The sequence below is a fragment of the Castor canadensis genome, chromosome 1 (genome assembly GCF_047511655.1).
Source record: "Castor canadensis chromosome 1, mCasCan1.hap1v2, whole genome shotgun sequence".
NCBI lineage: Eukaryota > Metazoa > Chordata > Mammalia > Rodentia > Castoridae > Castor > Castor canadensis.
In genome coordinates, this window is record NC_133386.1 from 148536655 (window position 1) to 148556764 (window position 20110).

Below are 20110 nucleotides of genomic sequence, written 5' to 3' on the forward strand. Positions count from 1 at the left end.
TCTCTCTCTTGCCTCCCACTCTTCTCACCAGCTCTGCTGTGAGCTACTTGCTCTAAGTCTGCATTGTCTAGTATAGTAACAATGGAAATGCGGCTTTATAGGAATATGTGGCACAGTACTTGTGGCTGTGCAAATACATGGTATTGTAAAAATGCTATTTGTTCTTTGTCCTGGGTTCTCGGCACATAGGCTGAAACTCTTGGAATTCTGAGTGACAGAATGAGTGTCTTGTTATTTATAAATTCCCTTTTCAACTACACCTGAGTTCACACTAAGAGGTGATTCAGAGTAGGGCCCCTAGACAGCTTCTGGATGGGGGATGGCCACCAGAAAGACCAAACAAGCAAGGAGAGGATGGAACTTTCAGCCCCTCCTCTGACCTTAGGGGAGGGAGGGTGCTGGAGATTGAACAAAGAGATGTGGAGACCATCAGGGTGCTGGAAGGTGGTGTGTTAAACTGCCCCATCTTGCTCTATGTGACTCTTCTATTTAGCTATTCCTGAGTTGTATCCCTTGTAGTAAACTGGCAAACATGTCTTCTCAAGGGCCATGACTTGCTCTAGGAAACTATCAAACCAAAGGAAGGGGGGCTTGGAGGACCTCTATGTTTATAGGTGGTTGGTCAGAAGTATCAGAAGCACCTGGGACTTGCAACTAGTATCTGAAGAGCAGGTGATCTTGTGGGGCTGAGCCATGCCCCTGCGGGGTCTGTGTTAACTCTAGGGAGGTGGTGCCAGAACTAAACTGAATTGTTGGGCAGCCATTTGGTGTAGGAGAACTCGGTGGAAAAATGACCTGTATTTGCTATATGAGAAGTGAACTGTGAAAACTGACAATGCACCAGTACAGACCAAGATGTACTCTGTGTAAAATACATGCTGGACTTTGAGGAGTTATGAGCAAACTATAAATAGCTCATTGATACTTTTTAAATAATGATTACTCATTAAAATGATATTTTGGATATATTGGGTTAAATTAAGTATTCTATTAAAAATAAGAATGAATTTCATTTTTCTTTTTACTTTTAAAGATACTTACAGGGCTGGCAGTGTGTATTTAACAGTGCTGCCATGAACTGTCTCTTCATCAATCAATACTGTTTTATTTATTGCTTAATTAATAGCCTGGTTGCCACTGCTGAGGTCACTTCCTGGTTATCAGCTTGGGATCTTTCAGTTATTCTTTATGGTATGATGGAATTACTCAATAACTCTTAAAATAAGTGTTGATGAAATATCTAAAAATGTCAGTTTACACTGGGAAGAAATTCACCATTGGCAATTTAGAGGAGAGGGCTTGGGAGGGGATGAAGTACTTGGGCCACAGTATGCTAATGTGGATTGCTGGGTCACATCATTCCTGAGCCCAGATGTAGAAAGGCTTTGTCAGAGGGGGTACAGGGAGACAGAGCTGCTGAAGGCTCTTCAGGGTGCCAGGCCCTGGTTGGTTTTCCTTGAACTCAGTGCCCTTCCCCTTCAGCTCTGACCTGAGGAATGAGCTACATGCAGTGCTGATGCTCTGAATGCAGCTCTTGCTCAGTCCCCAGTCTCACTTGTTTCCCTCCTGACTGAATCTCAGGAGCAGAGTTGGGCATGATGGATCCCAGGGCTGGCCATTCAGGAGGAGGCCTGGGCCCTTTGGCTGGGTCACATGTGCCCTTTAGAGTGAGAAAACCTGAAGGCTCAAAGAAGGGGACATTCCTGCCACACACCTTAATCTTTTGTGGCTCTTAGGAGAACCTCTTGTCTGAGTCAGAGTTCCCTAAAGCCCTGAGATGAGAACTGGCATCCCTGGGCTACATGAAGTAAACTCAAGGGCTTAACCAGAGGAAGTACTGTCTAGAACTGAAATCTTGATCATTCACTGTGCTAGTTAACAAATCCCTGAAGCAGAAAACTCCGCTACCCAAGACTTCAATTTTTCATGCCTGAAATATTCACAAATTGTCACATAACATAGCAGGTAAAACTGTGACCCAGAAGAGGGGAGGAACTTAATCAGTCTCACACAAGTTTTTAAAGGCAGTAGTTGGGTAGTAGCAGTAGTAGTAGTGAGAACCTTGGCTGCAGGTCTCTTCTTAAACTCTACAAAAGTGTGTCTGGAACCCGGAAGCAAAAGCCAGCACATTCAGCATCTGTCACTTTCTGAGCAAAGGAGAGGAATGACAGAATCAAGGTATATGTGGGTCATGCTTTGTCTCACATCCTAGCCTTCCAAGGAATGTGTGAATCCCGAGACCTGTGCACTGCAGAATGAGCTTTACTTCACAGTACATGAGGGATGCTTTTTCTTAACAAATAAATTTAATTCAAGGTGGTTAGTGAATGTAAGGCAGGTAATGCCTTCATGAAAGTTAAAAGAATCCAGTTACAAAAGAAGCATTGTGTACAATCTCAAATAGCTGAAAGTACAATGGGCTCCATATTTTACAAAGTACAAAAAATTTCATATACAAAGAAAAATACAAATAATGTGCAAAACCCATTTTTCTCAGGTGGCAAATTTATAAAATGAATATGATAAAAAAGTCCTTCATTCTTATTATCCCCCAATTTCTTATATATTAACATAATTCTATTTTCTAGTACGTAGACAATTTTAAATTTGAAAATCTGACTTATTTTTAAATCTACAAAGTTTTTGTTTTTTAAAAAGGGAAGCTTTCTTTATTGAAATCTTATGAATGAATCAGTTAGTTAATTTTATATTAAATTATAAGTTGGCTATCTGAAAAAACAAGGATATAGAAATCACATATACACAATATTGAAATATTAGTTTGGTATTTAACATATTAACATTTCAAAACAAACACTGATCAAACCCCCTGGGCCCAGGTTGGTGTCAGTGGCTGTGGCAGAGGCTGTTATTATTCACTGGGAGTGAACGTATCCTTGAGGCTTAGGCTGAACAAACACCAGGTTATCAAAAGTAAGGAGAATCGAAGAACAGTTCTTACTTTTCATGTGCAGAAGTGCTGTTTGGGTATCCACTATGCCACGGTGCAACAAGTCACAGGTGTGTGGTTATAAGTAGCTGGCCTCAGTCTTTCCAATTTCTTCACTTGATAGGAGTTCAGTGCATGTGTTCTGTGAGTTAGTGCATCTGGCTTTTGGCATGTTATTTTGTATAAGAAGCTGTCAGGGAGCAGAAGAACATATAGGAACATGGGCCCTGCATCCTTGGAGTGCCTATGCTCTGGAGGACTCTGTTTTGGAAGCAGTGGTTCCCTACATTGGCCAAGCTTTTTCCGTAAGGATAATCCTGTGTGCTCCCTCTTTGTCACTAAGTAGTGATGTCTTTTGTTGTGAACCTCAGTGGCAGAACAGGGACCATGGAAGCACCTTTTGTCAGCACCAGAAAACTGAGCATCTTAAAGGTCAGGCATAAGAGTAGGTGCCTCTGATGGGGAACCTATACTATGTAGGACGTAAGATGATTGTTGAAAGGTTTTGATTTTTGCTCATTAAAAAGCTCTCCAAGGAAATTATGACCTTAGAAAATGAAAAGGACCTTGATGAAGAAGGATGCAGTTGGTGGCCATTTTGCCTAGGAGATGGATGACAGTGGGTTCAGGAGCATTGTTCTGATTCCTAACCACTAAGACCCTGTTAGAACTATTCAGTGCAAGACACAGGGAGGATGTGAAGCTCTTGACCAGACCTGTGTAACACATCCATTTAAAGATGTTACAAGAGGGGACTGGGTAAAACTGGGCAGGAGAACCTCAGGCCCTGGGATGACCTGCCATCTATTCAATGATTTGTGCTCTTTTTCCATCTGGCATGAGTTCTTCGACTTCTTCTGCTTGGGTTAACCATGGGCATTAGGCATCAGAGATACAACTCTGGATCCTGTCCATCCATTGCTGGGCACTTTGTCCATCCTGTGCACAGAAGTTATACACACGTTTGCTGGTCTTGAGCTATAAAACCAAATGATGGAGAAGCACAGATGAAGGGCAGGGCTATTTTATGGCTTTGGCAAGTAGCAAATCAATCCCCATAACCTTCCTTTTCATGCTGTTTCAGAACCTCTCTCTCTTCTCCTTTCACTACCACACTTTACTGACTTTAGTCATGTTACTTTTCTCATTCCCAAATCATAGGGGGTACAAATACACAGGAGAGGGCAAGGAGAGGGCAGAGAGAGGGTGGCACATAAGGAAAGCTGTGCATCTCCCTGGGGCTATCTTTGACTGTGGGGGAGGGATTAGGAATGGATGGAGCCTCTGGTCTCTCTCACAATGCAGTAAGGGCAAAGAAGCTCTGATGGAAATCCCAAGAGTCATCTTTTCTATGAAATTAGCCTCTCTTTTCCCTGTCATTGTTGGGCCCATAAAGGAAGTCTCTAGAACCAAGGAAATAGCTTCATGGCTTAAGCAGGTTCCCAAAATGTGACCTCTACTCTACTAAGCCATGCTTGATTCCAAAGAGTTAGATAAGTAGCTTTCCACATGGTCCATAAAATGCCCTTCCTCAGGGCTGTTGAAGATGTTAGGGCAGACAGTTATATGTGACCAAGGACAGCCTTTTGCGGTGGGTCAGGCAGGAAGGCCACTGATGAGGAAGAAGCAGCATCTGTTCTTGAAGGCAAATGGTGACTGGGATGACGGAGAGCATTTTACAAGGAATGCAGCTACCTCCATTGTGTGGTGCTGAGATGCATGGACACCTAAGAGTGGTCATCAAGCTTGGGATCAGAGTGTCGATTTCAAGTTCTGGAGCACTTCCCACAGTCAGATCTGTCCCCCTTCTATGGTGACCACCAGCTGCTCTGAGGGCCTAACAATTCTTGGAGGCAAATGGAAAGGAGCAGGCAGAACTAGCAAAGAAGTAGGGTCAACTTACATCAAAGAAAGCCTTGTCACTTGTGTGCTTTGGGGCTCCCATGCTAGGGCCAGCAGGAATGACCATTTCTACTTCAGCCAGATCAATGTGGCCTTTACAGCTTGTGTCCTCACTGGAGTCATAGTATCGCAGCTAGGATCAAAAGGATACAGATGGGAAACAAGAAACACAGAAAAGAAAAATGGTATGGCTTTTCTAACTGTATTTGTTTACTTTCCTCTGTATTTTGCTTATATACTACAAACTATGCCTGGAAGAATACACAAAAAATTAGTAACACTGGTTGTCACTTGGTGCTGGTGGCTTCTGCAATCCTAGTACTTGGGAGGCTGAGATTGGGAGGATCAAGGTTCGAGGCCAGCCCAGGCAAATAGTTTGCAAGACCCCATCTCCAAAATAACCAGAGCAAAATGGACTGGAGGTGTGGCTCAAGTAGTAGAGCACCTGCTTTGCAGGCATGAAGCCCGGAGTTCAAACTTCAGTCCCACCAAAAAAAGTAAAAAAAAAAAAAACAACCCACAAAAACCCAAAACACTGGTTTCCTCTGGGAAGGAGAGCTAGGTGGCTGGAAGAAGGGAGTGGGAAAATGGCATATGGATTTTTTTTTGAAATTTGAACAAATAAATGCATTACATATAAATATTAGTCAAATAACTGTAAAAAATATATGTAATGTATAAAAAGGGGTTAAATGTTTATTATCCATATATAATTCCTGATAATTAATAAAATTAAGCAACCTAGAAGAAAAATAGTCAAACAAACTCAACAGGCAAGTCACAGAAGAAATACCAATGAGGTATAAACATCTGAACAACCTCAACAGTCAAAGGAAAGTGAGTAAAATTAAGATTCGCTTTTTAACACTGGTTAATTAAATGACAGCAGATCAAAGACTTTGGATACTGTTTAGTGTTTCCAAAAGAATAAGGAAGACCTCTAAATGAACTGGTAGAAAAAAAAGCAAGTCACCAAATAGCATGCAGATATAAAATGATTTTGAAGGGTCTAATAAATAACTTAACATTTAACTATATCAGGGACTTTTAGATTTTCATGAATGTTTAACTTTGGTATAATAATCATGTATTACTTTTGAAATAAGAAAACATGCCAAAGTATATTAAAAATTAAGAAGCTTGCTGATGAAAAGCCTTATTGGTCCAGTTTGGATTTCCGTGCTCATGGCAGTAATGTGTCTGGTGTTTCTTTCCTTCTCTGTGGTTCTGGCCTCAGATTTCTCTTTCCCCTCAGGCCTGGCATAAGTAGGGCTCAATGGAAAAACTGTATACCCTTCATGCTAAAGAAATCCAAAAGACTGGTAAGAATGCAAGTATAATTTGATGTGATTTTAAATTACAGAAAAATCATGACATTTTCCTATGTTATATTTAGTGGTTTAATGGAACTTTTCTACACATGTAGGCTCTATGATTTCATAGACACTGCTATTTTAAAGTACAGCTCTGAAAAGGACTTCCATTTGTATATCTGAAAATAAATTCTCAGTATGCCACGAAGACTTTAACCTTTAAGAAAACCTTGAGCAGAGGAAAAGGTGGACCCCAGGTATAGTTTTCATCTAGAAGGGGTCCTTTAGACACAGGTCGTGCAAAGCACTGAAGGGGTAAAGTCTAGGTCTTTTGGAGGAGACTCCACTGCGCAAATGAATGCGTGGAGAATCAATATGCAGCTGACTGGCTGCCCCTCCTGCTGGAGAGGGGCAGGAGGTTTAGCTAGGAGTTACTCTCCTTCCAGATCTGTGGAGCAAGGGTTATGATGCCAAGGCTGCTAGAGTGATAGCTAAGAGCCTAACAATGGCCAAACATTTCCTAACATGGTCAAAAAGCCCAATCTAATATCTGCCTACTGTGACTTCCAGGACTGGGTGGGCCCATCCACTTCTGTCCGTCTTGGAGCCCCTCCATCTTGTTGCTGCCACCTTTGAGAGGTAGCAATGCCTTCATTAGTAACGAGTACAATGTTGGGTACAGAGGTGGGGTGCAATCAATTCAGTCATGAGTGAATGTTTCTGCAGCAAGGACAAAGGGCACTTGGACTGTGGGGAGCATGCACAGGCTTACATGTGCATGTGGTATAAGTATATGCAACAGGCTGGAGCCCTCGGTGCTTCCTGACCTGGGTGTTAAGAGCAGATGGCAAGAGATATTTGAACGTTAAAAAGAGTTCTAGTGCTCTGAGTGTGAGGACACAACTGTCCTGCCTTAGCTGCATGTACCAGGCAGAGGTTACTTTGGAACTGCCCTCTGAAGGCTACTGCCTGGCTCAGGAACATTTTGAGCCCTAGAGGAGTCCTCAGCTGCACAGGCAAGGCCTCAAAGAGAAGTTTGTGTGTGGGGAATGTATGTTTGTTGAGGGTCACATAATAGCAGGTGACCAAGGCTAGCCTAGACAGAAGAATTTCTTTAGGCTTTAACAGTATTACCTGATGTTTTGTTACATCTAAAACGAACCAACGGGGTTTCCAACCTTTCAGCAAAGCCCCTCTTTTGTACAGCGTTCCCTCAAAGGATCTAGAAGAAAATAGAGCAGTTAATTTTGATTTTTCATTTTAAAAATGCAGTGAAGGGGATATCTATTGTTTTTGTTTAAGTCTCTGTTCCCTATAGATAATCCAGAAAAGGCCAGAATTTTCCCTGGAGTTTTGGCCCTAGACCTTTGGTGAGAGACTGCCTCTTTCTGCTGAGATCACCACAGTTGCTAGATTTGGAATTATCAGTAGCCATATTTGTGCCATGCTAGGACTAATATAACACAGAGGGAAAAGCAGAGCTGGAATCAGAAGCTTGAAGACACTGTGTGAGAAACTAGCATGCTCTTGGCCATTTAAGTGAGTAAATTCCTTTCTGCTTCAGCTAGAATGAGAAGGATTTCTCATGTCTGTCATTGAAAACTGCTGACTAACACATATTCCCTCAAAAGCTGTGACAGACATGAGATAATAACAATCAGGAATCAACTAAAAATAACAACAACCTCTTGGCATTGAGTTGTAATATTTTTTTTTCAAATAACCATTTAAAGCATTTGAAAAAAAAAAAACAAAGAATTAAAGTAAATCCATTCAAATTTACAAAAGGCTGTTCTGTGCAAGCCTGGCTTGCTGAGGGGCCTGTAGGTGAGGTGAGCCTTAGGCAGCTGGGGGAGACTTTCTGAGCACACTCAGCACAGTTCAGGACGTCACCTGTTTTCATCATTCTTGGATGTATACTGGCTGTACAGCGTGGCTGCTCTGCGCTCCACCCCATTGGATGGGGAGATGCTGGTGTTCTGCTCCTCACCCATGTTGCTGTCTGGGAGGCGTGGCACAGGCCTCTTCTGATAGGAAGGCAGGTTGGGAGACACAATTCCTGGGGACCCTGATGGATATCTTTGGGACTGAAAAAGACAGAACAGGAGGTAGGAAAGCTTTACAGAGACTTTAAGCAACTGACTTGATAACTTCATTTATATGAATTTATCTCAAAGAAAAAAACTGGACTAATGAGCAAAGATGTATGTACCAAGATATTTACCCTAGGATTATTTATAATAAAAACTATAAACAACCTAAGGACACATGATTAGGGGACTGGCAAAAAACTGTTATTTCTGCATGATGGAATTCTAGACAGCTACTGAAATGATGATACTTACATATGTAGTGGCAAATGAGGGACACATATGCCAATGTTAAGTAAAAAGAAGGTAGGTTTAAAAATAGTATGTATAGTAAGTCTCTTTAATGTGTAAGTTTAGAATGACAAGGTATTTGATAGAATGATGGCTTATTTTTAGGTTATAAATTGTGAATGATTTGATTTTCATCTTCTGTTTTATTTTCTCTGTATTATCTTATTTTTAAACATAAATATATCTTGTCTTCATAATGAGAAAAAAAATCAAGAAGCTATTTTATTCTTCTGAGGGAAAAGGCATAAATGCATAACCCACCTGTGGCCTGTGTGGTAACAGCTCTTGGATTGCCTTTTGAAGGCAAGAGACAGAGCCTCGAGGTCCTCTTTTATTTATTAAGGGTTTTCTTTTCACCCCATTCTTTTTGCCCTCGCCCTTTTCTTCCTGAAATGCTCTTTAGAACACTTATCTTTCCTCATTTTCCTTCTGATGTGTCTGCAGTAAATCTGATATGGTTTTGAATGGTGGTAGCTTTACCAGTTACTAGCTGTTAGGTTTCTTTACCTTTTCCCTCCTGCATGATATAGGACCCCACTCCCTCACTGTGGAATAGATAGGAAGGATAGTTCTAAGCATGGTCCCCTGAACATATTATATGCTTGATAAATACTTCTTAAATAAGAAACAGGAAATGGAATGTGAGAAGCAGAAAACAGAGTATTTGGCTTAAAAATATTTCTATGATAAATGTTTCTTAAATCAGAAACAGAAAAGGGAGTGTGAGCAACAGAAAGTAGCATATTTTGTCATTTAAAAATGTTTATTTATTCTGTCTGCTTATTTCTCTGGAGCAAACATGGTCTTGCCATTCCCCTCCTCCCTCATGGGGAAGGAGATCAGCTGAAACCACAGAGGCACTGAGACAGAAAAGAACCCAGTAATTTCCTCTGGATTCAGTGCCCTGAAACCTAAGTATTATGTCACTGTGGTAAAGTGAGACACTCATGAAGTATTTGGTCATTTGGAACTTTCTGCCCTGGACCCCCAGTGTATGATCCCTCCATTTCTACCCTTCTCTCAGGTCATAAACTCAGCTGGTCCTGTTACCTGTGGCAGTGGGTAACCTGACCTAGAAACCCCCAAAGTTCAGGAAGCTCCTCAGGGGGCTCTGCCAACTTACATGGTCTGTTCTTGGCTCTTCCTTAAGGTCCATGGTTACCTTTTCCCACAGTTGGTGCCACTTCTCAGGGGTTTGGTTCAATTTATGCTCTAATTTTTCAATTTCCTGGAAAGAAATGAAAAGGAGTTTGTTTTCTAATAGATCAGTGTTTCATAGGAGGTCATGATGTGCCTCAGATCCATGTTTCCCCCTTACTGGGACCAGGCCAGCAGCACGGTCAGAGGGCAGCTAAAGAGAGTGGTAGACATGGGGCTACAGAAGTCTTCCAAGCCAGGAAGAGTGGTGGGGCATGAGCTGGTGTGATGTGCTGTGGCAAGGATGATTTATTAGGGCCTTCACCAGGTTTTTATGTACAGACTGGTTTAAATACTAAGAGATGTAATGTGTGTCCCACACACCTTCACTTTTGGGTAGCCCACAGGAAATCTGATGGTTAAAGCAAAAGGCCAACCCTGGGCCCATGTCCCAACACTAATGGTTGAGAGTTGAGAATTCTGTCCTTCACAGAGGAGCCCCTCAGCTCTGGTGACTCAAACCAGATGTGGAAAGAATAAACCAAGAGATGCCCAAGAAAAGGATTTCCCTTCTGATGGAAATCTGGGACAGTGCCACCACTGCAGCACCTTCCTTGCCAGAAAACCAGAGGAATAGGGCTCTTTAGGAACTGTCTGGCCTATAGCAGGGCTCAAAACTGTTCCTCAAGGTGGCTACTGCCAGGATGGCTTTGTTCCAGAATATTCCTTGCAGAAGGTGGTTGGCAGTTCTCCCATCAGGCCATCAGCTACCCACACTTCTGACCAGAGGAAGTAAAGCACCCACAAAAGCCATAGCCCAGGGTTAACTCAGGCTGCTTGAGTAGCTGAAACAGCTGGAAAGGTGCTGGAAGCAGCAAACTGCTCAATTTTCTCAACTGCTTCCTTGTAACACTGGGAACTTACTTTTACTGAAACTAACTTCCAGCAGTTAAGCCTAGTGTTCCACTGATGCAAGGGAACAAAGAATTTGGTTTCTTCAGATTTTAGGAGTACAGTCTAGTAGCCCAGAGTGAGAGCCAGATTCAAAAGGTAGTAAGCTAATCTTAGCTGAGCCTGGGTCCTGGGGCCACAATTCCTGTGACCAACTTACATTGAAAAGGCTGGTGAGAGCATCAGGCTGAGTACAGAAGACATCATCATAGCATGGCCACACTGTTCTCCTCTGGCTCTGTGGCCCAGTTCCTCCAGCTAGATCAGATTCTTCTGAGGGGAGGTTTTTGGGGGTCAGCATCATCCAGTCATATGAAGGGCCTGCAGACAGGGTCTCCTCTGTGTAGTAATCCCACTTCTTGAGGCTGGAGACATTTACAGTAGGCTTCAGGGCCTGTTTAAAGAAAACTCTGAACTGTAGTTCTGTCTTGACACCAAAGTACCCTGACAGGCCAGTCCCTAACATTTGCAGGATCCAGGGCAAGCATATGAACAGAGGTTCAGATGCCACTCATGGAAATATTTAAAAGTTACACATCAGGATAACAAATTAACAAATTAACCTCCTGATGCCTTGGAAGGCCAGGTTCAAGTGAAGAATCCTTGGATGCTTTAGGATTCCACACCAGGAAGTGGTGATACTGGGCAGACTGGTTTCACCTTCCTCCTCCCATCCTGTCCTTGCATGAATGTTTGTGTATACCACAGCCTACGCGGCGAAATTCTGTCCACTCCCTTGCCAAATAGTAATTTTTAAAAAGTATTTTAGATTTTTCAGCTTAAGTTACCTGTTGAGATTTTAAGTTTCATTAAGTTTTTTTCTCCTCCAGGAAAATCTGCCTTGCTTTGATTTTTTTTGTTTTTGTTTTGTTTTTTGATCTTTTTGTTTTCTGATGGGACTGGGATTTGAACTCAGACTTTGCACTTGCAAAGCAGGCGCTCCACTGCTTGAGCCACACCTCCAGTCTGCTTTGATTTTTTTTTGACATTATCCTTTCTAGGTTTTAGGGGTCAGCTCCTAGTTTTTGTGGCAAAAGTTTAGTGAACAGTCTTCATTTCCATTACAACTCAAAATTGTAAGTGTCTCAAACTTTTAAATAGCTTAGCTTTTGGCATCAAACATAGTTAAGTGTTTATGAAAAAAAAAAAAAAAACTTAAACAGGACTGGGAGTGTGGCTCAAGTAGTAGAGTGCTTGCCTAGCAAGCTTGAGGCCCTAGCTTCAATCTCCAGTCCCACAAAACAAACAAAAAACCCAAAGCCCTCCAATGAACTTAAACTAAGGAAAATTTTTAACACAAAATATTTAGAAAGTGAGACAAAAACAATTTCTTACTCTACCTCTATTTCCACTGGTGAATATAAATAATTGAAGAAAATGGGACTCCGCTTGTGCATTCTATCAATACACTCCCAAATACAAATTCCTTTCTTGGCGTGCTTATCCCCTTTATCATCAAATAAAGTTCCTGTAAATAAAAAAAATCCAACAGAACAAAAGTTAAATAAATTGACATTTTGCCTAAAAGCATGATGCATGTAACAGATGAAATGTGAAATGAAAAAAAACATTTTAAAAAAGTGAAATATTTCTTTCTTATGGCTTTAAAAATAGTAACATATGTACAGAAACTTTAGAAAACAACTGTAGACTAAAGACAGGAACAGAGGGGTGATGGAGTGACTCAAGTGATAGAGGACCTGCCTAGCAAGCATGAAGCCCTGAGTTCAAACCCCAGTTCCACCAAAAAAAAAAAAAAAAGGTAAATAAAGATAGGAATGGACTTCCCAGCTATATAGAAACAAAGCAAGGTAGAAGGAAAAGATTGGGTAAGGTTTTCTAGGCAGTTAGCAGTACATCATCACTCACTCTATGTCTGGTGTCTGTATCTACAGCCACAGAGGTTTGTGCCAGGAGACACTCTATACATTGTTCATAAGAATATGGAAGGACTTAAAAGTTGATTTGACGAAACTCAGTTAAAAACATAATTTTGTGTTTCTTTTTAAAGTTGTTGCCTGCTTATTATGAAGCCATTTAAAGCATTTTCTCATTTAGCAGTTTATACATATACTGGAGAAGGATGGTCATGGAGATTCTGGGTGCCGTTCTTTATCCTTGGGTGACTTAAAATCATAGCAGAACTTAGGGGTATACTTCAGGCATCTTTCTGAAACCACCATTATACCTTTCAAATAGTCACTTGATTGCTCACATAAGCCTACTTTGTTTTTAATGGGGAGGAAGACATATCAAGGTAAGGCAGGAAGAATTTCTTAAAAGGCCAGGAAGGGTGTATCTCTTAGTACTGTCTTGCTTTGAATAAAATGACTCAGTCAAAAGTCAACAAGAATTTTGTCAGTTTATCAGAAAAGAAAGTCTCAAGCCTAGAGCTATCCAAAATTCTGTAATATGTGGAGCCCCAAGACTAATGAATGCTTTCTTCTCTACCTTTCCCCTCTCCCACTTCTTTTTTTTTTTAATTTTTATTGTTTTATTATTCATATGTTCATACAATGCTTGGGTCATTTCTCCCTCTTCCCCCCACCCCCTCGATACCCGGCAGAAACTATTTTCCTCTCCCATTTCTTAACTGCAGAATCCAGTGCAGTGGTTCTCAACTTTGGTAACACATTAGAAAAAACAAGAGATTAAAAATCCCAATTACATCAGAATCTCTGGAAATGGGCTTCAGGAATTAGTTATTTTAAGTTTTCCAAGTGACTCCTGTGCTCAAAGTTAAGGCTGCCCTCAGCGTTGGAATGGACTTTTAAAGTCCCCTCACACTTCATTTGGAGGATGGATTACACTGGAGTTCTGTGTGGCAGTCAGCCCCACGTGGAATAGGCTCTGGGGATATTTATAGATAGAAGAAGAGTGAGCTGAAACCACAGAGAAGGTCTAAGACCTGGCCCTCCCTCCCTTAGGGAATCCTTTCTTCATCCTGGTGATAACTGAGTACTGGAATCAAGAAAAATGGACTTTTCTTACGATGCCCAGATGGCTGTTTTAGGGAAAGACAGACACATAGAGGAGGCACCTAGAAAATAGTTCACATCATCAGACACTAGTGTCAAATATCATCAGTTTATAATCCCATAACCCACTATGTATAACATATTACTCTTCCAGGACACAGGTGCTTAGGCTTTTCTGATGAAGCCTTACAGATTGTGACTGATGATTATATCAGCAGTGATTGAGATTGCTACTATCTAATTGTTGATCTTGGCAGGTACAGAGTAGTTACCATAGCTGTTCCTAATGCTGCTGGCACTGTGTAGGTTTCACAATTAATGTGTTACCTAAACACAAGGACAGACCTTACACTGGCAATCCAGACTGGGCTAGAGACACAAAAGCAGGGTTCTTTGATGCTAATTAGGTGGGTGGCTGTTGTGTGTCTCATTTGTCCAGTGAGGGGACTGGATAGAGGACCCTTCAGGAATGATGTACTAGGATCCTAAGTGCATGTTATATGTTTTATGAAAAAATATGTCTAGGACACAGGATGGAAATACATTTTCAAATAATCATAATAATCTTTCAATATATATCAACATATACTTTTATTCACATAATTTCATTTTATCTATGAGGAAACTGAGGCTCAGAGAGATGAAGTAGTTTACCCAGCAGCACCAACACTTTCTGACTTACTTTGGTGCTTTCCCCACTGGAGCAGCAGTGTCTCAGTCTTGAGACTGAGTGCAATCACCAGGGAACTTTAAAAAGCTGTGGTTGCCTGGGCCCCACCATCAGATTCTGACTCAACTGGTTGGAAGTATCACCTGAATGTCTGGAGTTTTAAAAGTTCCCCAGGTGATTCTAATGTTCAGTCAAGTCTGAGAACCATAGTGCTAGATTTTGTTGCTTCTCTGATGAAGAGAGCCACTATCTACTACAGCAGAAGCCTTGACTTTGGCCACATCTGTACACTGTGAAGGTAATTTGCTGACCACCTTAATTTAGCAAAACAAACTAGTCTACTGAAAACACCAAAAACTCTTCCAGGGAAACACTTCTACTTTACTCACAACAATATGTGCATATGTTGTACCTTTCAGTGATAAAGCTGAGCGACATGGTGACCCTCTGTCATACAGCCCTGTCAGCTCAAGACCAGAGGCAGCTGTAAATAGCTCTACTTATTATCTTCTCAGCACATGGTGCTTAAGAAATTATGTTTCTGATTGTGATTGAGTGATCAAGGACAATTATACAAGTCAACAGAGATCTGAAAGTATAAACAGGATGGGAGATGTTCTGACCAGTGTTGTTATCCTTACCAAAAATGTGGACTGTCACACTAGAGAATTTCAATAGCATGTCCTAGAAAGTGGTATTTCCTGATTTCATATTTTAAACTGAGATCTCTGGTAAATACTTTGTCACCATAAGTCCCCTTTATTAATATTCTGGTACATGTAATACACTGAAAATAGCTGATTTTTTGTTAAGTTTGTTTGTTTTCTTAGTAAAAATAGTCGTGTATTTACCCCACCCCCAAAACAACAAAAGGAGGAATGTAAAATTTCCTTGGGAAATGTTTTCTCAGGGTCTTTCAGAATCTATTCTTTTCAACTATTATTACTACTAGAAAGTATAATAATGATAGTGATGTCTAAAATTTATTGTGTGCTTATTATGTGCTAGCAACTGTTATAAGAAATTTACAACCATTTCCTCATGTTACCATCATGGTCCTAAAGGGTGGGCTATCACTGTCCTCATTTTAAAGATGATGAAGCTGAGGTTCAGAGAAGTAACTAATTCCCCCCAAAGTGCACAGTTGGTAATTGGTAGTTCTGGAATTTGACCCTGGAGCCTATGGCATCAGCTACTATTCAAACTTCCTTCAAGTCCCCTTCTTATCAGAATGTACCAGGAATGGAAAAAACTAGGCGTCAAGCATTTTTTTCCCACCACAGTGATATCACTTCAAAACATCAAAACAGTAAATAAACTTAACTTTACAAAAGTGTGCTACAAGAGTAAACATTTGCCATTTCTCAGAGTCAACACAGCACATAATCTCAGAATTGGGCAGTTACTCATATTCACTCTACACTCATTGTTTAGTATAAAACCCTAACTCTGAGCTTATAACTAGAGAGTAGTTACATCGATACAGTTTTCATTAAAAAAGTAAAACTAACAAAAAAGATGGAACAGTGCATAAAAATACATACCATGCTCTAATCTTTCATAGTCTGAATCCAGGAGGAATGTTTTAAAGCGATTAGACACATAGTGGAAGGCCAAAAACTTCAGGTAATAGAGATTGAATTCAAACTCAGTTGGATACTGGTTGTGAACCTGAGATATACAGGTAAAGGAAAGAGTAAGAATCAAACAGAATAAAAGTTAATGCCAGGCCACTGAATACTGAACTATGCAGGAGATCATCTGGATATTCATCCAACAAATACTTGAACCTCTATCATGGATGACAGAGATGGGAAGAGAAACAGATTCTATGTGCCAGAAACCATATTAATTTTTTTTTAAAAATAAATCATTTAATTTCTATAACATTGCAAGATAGGTATTGTTATTCACTTTACAGTTCAAGGCTTTAGGATCAGCAAAATTATTTATTCAGTGTCATCCAACAGCAACTAATGAATTAAAATTTGAACCCTGCTTTGTTAGGCTCGAAGGTTTGCGCCCTACTCACTGTATTATACCTATATTATACTATGAAAAGCACTGGGCAGACATAAAATTAACAGAAGTTTATTATTCTTGTTTTCCAGATACCTGTGGTATAACAGTGTGAAATACAACAAAAAAAACTAAGGGCTGGTGACATGGTTTAGTGGTAGAGTACTTCCCTATCAAGTATGAGGTCCTGAGTTTAACTCCCCCATATAACAACAAAAAACAAAACACCCAAAAAAACAAACAAAAAAATGGGGAGGAGGTGGCGTAAGAGGACAGGAGACATTTTCTGGACCAAAGAAATGTGCACGTGTCTGAAGGCAATCTGGAAAGAGCCAAAAGACACAGAATAACTTTTAAAGAAAGTGCTAATAACTAAGACAATAAGGCCCTGGAAAAGTATGAATGAATGACAGTAGGGCTCAGAGATAGGGAACAGCCTTGGAAATGATGAGGGATGGGGGAGTAGATAAAGATACCTTCAAATGCCAAGGGAAGTGGGAGGAACATATGCCTTTTAACCTTATTTTCATTAATTAGGCAGCAAGGTCACTGGTCATAAGGAATAAGGATGAGGGGATGATATGGGAGGAAGAGGGCAGGGCAAAGCTTGGAAGTTACTGCGTCACTGTAGGTCTACAGCATCTTAGATGAGCTGTGTGCAGACTCTGTGGAGCCATTTTATATTGGCAGAAGGTAGGCTGGTGACCTCTGACTTCCCAATCCACTGGGAAATCTCACTCCTGCATTGCTCAACCAATCTCTCATGACTACTGAAAGAATTTTGCTTGGTTGAGATAAGTTCCAATCATAACTGTACTTGCTTTAAAGCTGTTTCAAATGAATACTACAGGCAGACGATATAAAAGCCGGCTTTCCTCTCCATGTTTAATTTGGCCATGGAGACAAAAACATGGTCAGCTGAAGTGAGCAGGCAGGTAATTGTTAATAGACCAATGAAAATTTTAAGTCATGATCTTGATATCACTTTACCATCTGGTTATGTTATGTGATGATTAAAGCTTCTTTTGTTCGTTCCTTCCTTCCTCCCTGCTTCCCTCCCTCTTTTTTCTTCCCCATTTTTCTTCCCTCTCTTTTTCTCTTTCTTACTGGCTTTTTCACTAAACTGAAATTTGAGCTTATAAGTAGTGCAAAATAAAACAGATTTTAGGAAGATGCATTAAGAGAGATTTGAAGCATATTCAGTGGGCCTGCACAGGTAGTGTGTCACCCTCTAGGGTTTTAAACTGTAAGCATTTGTATTAAGGAGAATTTTCTCATCAGTGAAAATGAAGGGATTAGATCCCATACATTTCCTGTGATTATGGTATATGAGCAACTAATCATAAAGACTAAGTGTACCTAAAGAGTTCATAGTTACAATTAAAATTTAAGTCAATTTGACACATTTAAAGTTCAACATTATTATTCTGCAGCATTAATCACTGGGCATAAAATAAGTTTATCTAAGTTGTTATTAGAATTAGCAATACTTTCTTCCATTCCCATAATAGAAAACAATTTAAAATATTTCTTTCTTTCTTTGTTTTGTTAAGTGTTTGTGTTAACTGTTAACCAAGTCCCTCAATGCAGCAATTCTTATTCAGATTTCAGATGCTTGCCTCTATGGATGCACATGTACACCAAAAGGTGGTCTTGGGTTAGACTCTCCACTAGGAGTGATTGCTGTTCTGGTTCTTTTTTTTTGAACTTATTTTTGGTGGTGCTAGGGATTGAACCCAGGGCCTTGTGCATGCTAGGCAAGAGCTCTACCACTGAGCTCCATCTTCAGCCCTCTGGTTCCTTTCTTAAACAGTGTTTAGACCTTGAGTTTCCCCTCAACCTGTTCTTTAATACCACATAATGCTTTCTAGTTCAAGCTCTTAGTCTGGAGTCAATAGCACCACCTAAAGGAGCCTGTGAACACATCATAGAGAGCCAGTCACTCAGACTGGGTGGTTGGACAGAAAAGGGACAGGTCAACTGAGGATGGAACTTGGTTTCCTATTGTCTTGAGAGTCTTGGGGAGGAGAAGTCTGTACTGTGCTCAGGCAGGGTGAGCTCCAAGAACACGCCCTTAGAGCAAACCCTCAGTGGTCACAGGTTGTCCTCAGGCTATTTTCAGGGGAAGAGGAATTCAGGGTTCTTTTTCACGGACTCAGTACACAACAGCTTCTAAAATCTCTTAAAAAAACTTTTATTAAACAAAGCCCCCAAAATAACATTTCTCTCAATGACTACTCTCCGTAGAAACCACTTGCCTCACACATACTAGTGTCTTTCCTTGGTTATTTTGATATTTAATATGCTCAGGAATGTAATTTTGAAAACTCACTTCTGAGGTAGAGTAGAATGGAAATGATAATGAATATGATCTCAAGTTGAACTTACAGGCATTTCAGGGAGATCATATGTTAGAATTAAAAGTGAAATTCCTCTATAAGTGGAAAAAATGTTTCCACAGTCCACTGTACTGAATGGTCCCATCATAAACCTTGCCCTGTGCAATTATGTCAGGAGGGCCAGACACTTTCCTGAGGCTGCTGGTACTCACCCTACTAGAGTTGGAATCCATGCTTAGAGAATCAAGGTACAAGTGCTTTTGGGCACTGGTATGTGTGCCACAGTGGTGCCTGCAGTTGCTAACTGCTTGGAGTAGGAAAGAAATCTGCTCCCAAATAGGGGGCATGATCAGGTCTACTGGAAGTGGAAGAGAAGATGCAGGTCAACTTGTTTTTTACTCTTCATCAACAGTTTAGGTAGCAAGCATGTGAGAATTTCTTCAGTGGAAAAAAATATCAGATGGACCTGAATGATGAGTTAATCAGTACCCAGATACCACATTCAGACTGTGTCATTAAGAAACACAAGGAAAGCTGGGCACAGTGATTCATGCCTGTAATACTAGCTACTCAGGAGCTGGAGATCTGGAAGATCAAAGATGGAGGCCAGTGTGGGCAAAAAAGTTAGTGAGACCCCACCTCGAGTAATAAAAAGCTGGGTATAATGCATGCCTGCCATCCCAGCTATGTGGAAGTGTAAATAGGAGAGTCGAAGTTCAGGCCAGCTGGGGAATAAAATGAGATCCTATGTCAAAGATAACTGAAACAAAAAGGGCTGGAGTTCATACCCCAGTCCTGCCCCTCTCCACCCCCGGTAAAAAAAAAATACCACACACAGAAATTTTCTGACATGTATTTCCACATAATGGACAGAGAAATAAAAAGCTAATTGAATACATAAGGCAAAATCTGGTAATTAGATTTCCAGTATGCCAGAAAAGTTATATTTTCTCCATTTAGTCCAACATCTCAGGGACTTCATTTGTCCAGTTCATTGTCTGCTTTTCCCCCTTTTCTAATGGGACAAATGCACTCTTCTGCCATACACATTGTGGTGGTCTCCAAAAGGTATATTCTACATGTGGCTGCATCTGTTTATTATTTTAACAGAGGAAGTGGGATCAAGGACTGGGAGTATGGCTCAAGTGGTAGTGTGCTTGCCTAGCAAGTGCAAGGTCCCGAGTTCTAACTCCAGTACCACCAAAAAAAAAAGAAAAAGAAAAAGAAAAGTGGAATCAAGACAGAAGAGGTTTCCTCTAAAGATTTATCTGGGGAAAAATGAGTTTAGTGGTTTTTAACAAGATTTTCTGTTTTAATAGTTTAGTGAGGTATAACTGACATATAATAATCTACTTGTACATAATGTGTAGTTTAATTTTGACATATCTATATATATCTGTCAAACCAACAATCAAAATATGTATCATCCATAACTCCCAAAAGCTTGCTAGTACCCTGCTGCCTCTCTCT

The 20110-nt window shown here is 40.6% G+C and overlaps 1 protein-coding gene across 11 annotated transcripts in view; it reads right to left on the bottom strand.

Annotated features, from left to right (window-relative positions):
• Positions 1–2284: 2284 nt before the first annotated feature.
• Positions 2285–20110, bottom strand: part of Sbf2 (SET binding factor 2) — a 406422-nt gene continuing 388596 nt past the window's right edge. For all 11 annotated transcript variants that reach the window (XM_074041194.1, XM_074041166.1, XM_074041157.1 and 8 more), the window contains 8 exons: positions 15827–15953; positions 11975–12102; positions 10795–11028; positions 9670–9774; positions 8059–8252; positions 7300–7387; positions 4854–4985; positions 2285–3928 (listed from right to left, as the gene is read on the bottom strand). In XM_074041194.1, coding sequence (XP_073897295.1) covers positions 3830–3928; positions 4854–4985; positions 7300–7387; positions 8059–8252; positions 9670–9774; positions 10795–11028; positions 11975–12102; positions 15827–15953 — 1107 coding nt within the window. In that variant the 3' untranslated portion in view covers positions 2285–3829. The remainder of the gene's footprint in view (positions 3929–4853; positions 4986–7299; positions 7388–8058; positions 8253–9669; positions 9775–10794; positions 11029–11974; positions 12103–15826; positions 15954–20110) is intronic.